The sequence below is a fragment of the Nannobrachium achirus genome (genome assembly GCF_963921795.1).
Source record: "Nannobrachium achirus genome assembly, chromosome: 2".
In the NCBI taxonomy this organism is placed as follows: Eukaryota; Metazoa; Chordata; class Actinopteri; order Myctophiformes; family Myctophidae; genus Nannobrachium; species Nannobrachium achirus.
Window position 1 is genome coordinate 77,141,600 of NC_137811.1, and position 1,970 is coordinate 77,143,569.

A 1,970-nucleotide genomic window follows, 5' to 3' on the forward strand; every position below is an offset into this window, starting at 1 on the left:
ATGTTCTGCTGGACGGTCTACCATGTGAACGGACGACCAGACATGTCCTGTTCTGTTACTGCAGTGCAGCACAAGGTGTACGCCTTCAGACGGTTCGGTCCTTTCGAACGTGTGGAAGTGACTGCCTACGTTTTCAACACAGAGTGTTTGCTGTGGAGGAGGTTGAGCTCAGTGACGACAGGAACAATAAACACAGCAGAGTCGGTGTTACCTCGGGGCCCACGAGGGCCACACAGCAGAGTCGGTGTTACCTCGGGGCCCACGAGGGCCACACAGCTGTGCTGATAGAACACGTTGCCTACGTCTGGGGCGGTCGTCCTCCTCACAACAGCGTTCTTCATGCGTTTGACGTGGACACCCACAGCTGGTCCCAACCCAGGGTGTCCGGGACGGTTCCAGAGGGCAGGGCGCACCACTCCGCCTGTGCCTTGGGGAAGGTCATGTATATTCATGGAGGATGGTTGGAGCAGGCTATGGATCGCACTGATGACACCTATAGGCTGGACACCAACACTACGGTCTGGTCTTTTATTAACGCCAGAGGCACCGCACCGCCTACTTCAGTATGGCACTCTGCCACCATCATCGGGACAAAGATGTTTGTATTTGGGAGTAAAGTGCCCGACCACTACAACGTCGTCAGAGTGTTTCACACAGAGACCAACCTCTGGCTGGACACGGCTTCTGCAGAGCTTTGTCCGCGAAGTCACAGGTTGCATGCAGCAGTCTTTGCCTACAGTGGAGAGCTGTATGTCATCGGTGTAGACAAGAGTGACCTGTGGAAGTTAAACCCAGAGAGCTTTTCCTGGACAAAGGTTGAGTCCAAGGGGAAAGGCCCCGTGACGTCTGGTATGTGCTGTTGCATGGTGGGAGAACGCATCATCCTCTTTGAGGGATTTGGGGATTATGACTCGTCCAATGAGCTGCACATCCTTGACTTGAGTCCTAGTCTGAAGACGTTATGCAACCAGGCAGTCCTTCAGTACGGTCTGGAGCGGTCAGAACTCCCACACGACGTCAGGTGGGAGCTGAGCCTGTTGACCACCAGAAGCAACAGAACACCTTCTGGAATGCTTTATGAGGTCACAACACCAGATTCAGTCTGCATGGACTGATAGCTGCAAAGCAACAGAACACCTTCTGGAATGCTTTATGAGGTCACAACACCAGATTCAGTCTGCATGGACTGCTAGCTGCAAAGTGTGCATCAAACTGAACGGAACCACACCAGAAGACACAAGGGTTATTTTGTTAAGAATGAGTGAACTGGAAAGATTCAATGATTAAACAACCTGCTGTGAGGTTGTGTAACGTCGGACGGGAGGCGAAACCGGGACGCACGTGCGCTAACCAGTCAGCCAAAGTGCCATATAGGCACGTTGGCGAGAGCCAACGCACACACCGTATAGCCTACAGTAGGACCCATGTGTCTAATATTCTACTGATGGACATACACACACATAAAGACCACTGTGATGGCTGAAGTTGTAAAATATGGTGGACACTTTTTCATTTCTGGTTTAGAAATGTAGTTTATATTTATTTTCATCACTACATTCTAAAGTTTCAGGAGTCATTTCATTTGTATTTAAGTTTTTTTTGAGCAGTGGTAAACCGCTCCATGGAGTGGCTGTGCGTGTCTCTGTAGCCTTTTTCCTCAGCGTTTTGCCATAGCAAAACGTGTGTGTGTAGCATAACCTGTACATCCTAGACTCAAATCCTAGTCTGAAGACGTTATGCACGACCACCGCTCACTTCACATTGGGTGTGATTTTTTTTTCTCACACTTTTTTTACTTCAGATGAGTGCTGGAGTTGAACTGGTCGGCCAAAGAAAGGACCAGCTGCAACCTGTTGGGCTTACAAGGAGCTGGCCTGCATTTTGGTGCAAACGGCTCAAAGTTTGTTGAGCATCAAGAGGTGGCTGTTCGTAGCTACAGTGGAGTCGGTACTGCCCTTTGGCAGGGGTTC

General features: G+C 50.2%; 1 protein-coding gene across 1 annotated transcript; it reads left to right on the plus strand.

Annotated features, from left to right (window-relative positions):
- Window positions 1–1,115, plus strand: LOC308300617 (kelch domain-containing protein 3-like; the record flags this gene model as incomplete). The annotated part of the gene is made up of 2 exons (XM_080744490.1): window positions 1–92; window positions 143–1,115. 2 exons carry the CDS (start codon window positions 1–3, stop codon window positions 1,113–1,115), a joined length of 1,065 nt encoding a protein of 354 aa, XP_080600616.1.
- Between the last annotated feature and the right edge of the window lie 855 nt (window positions 1,116–1,970).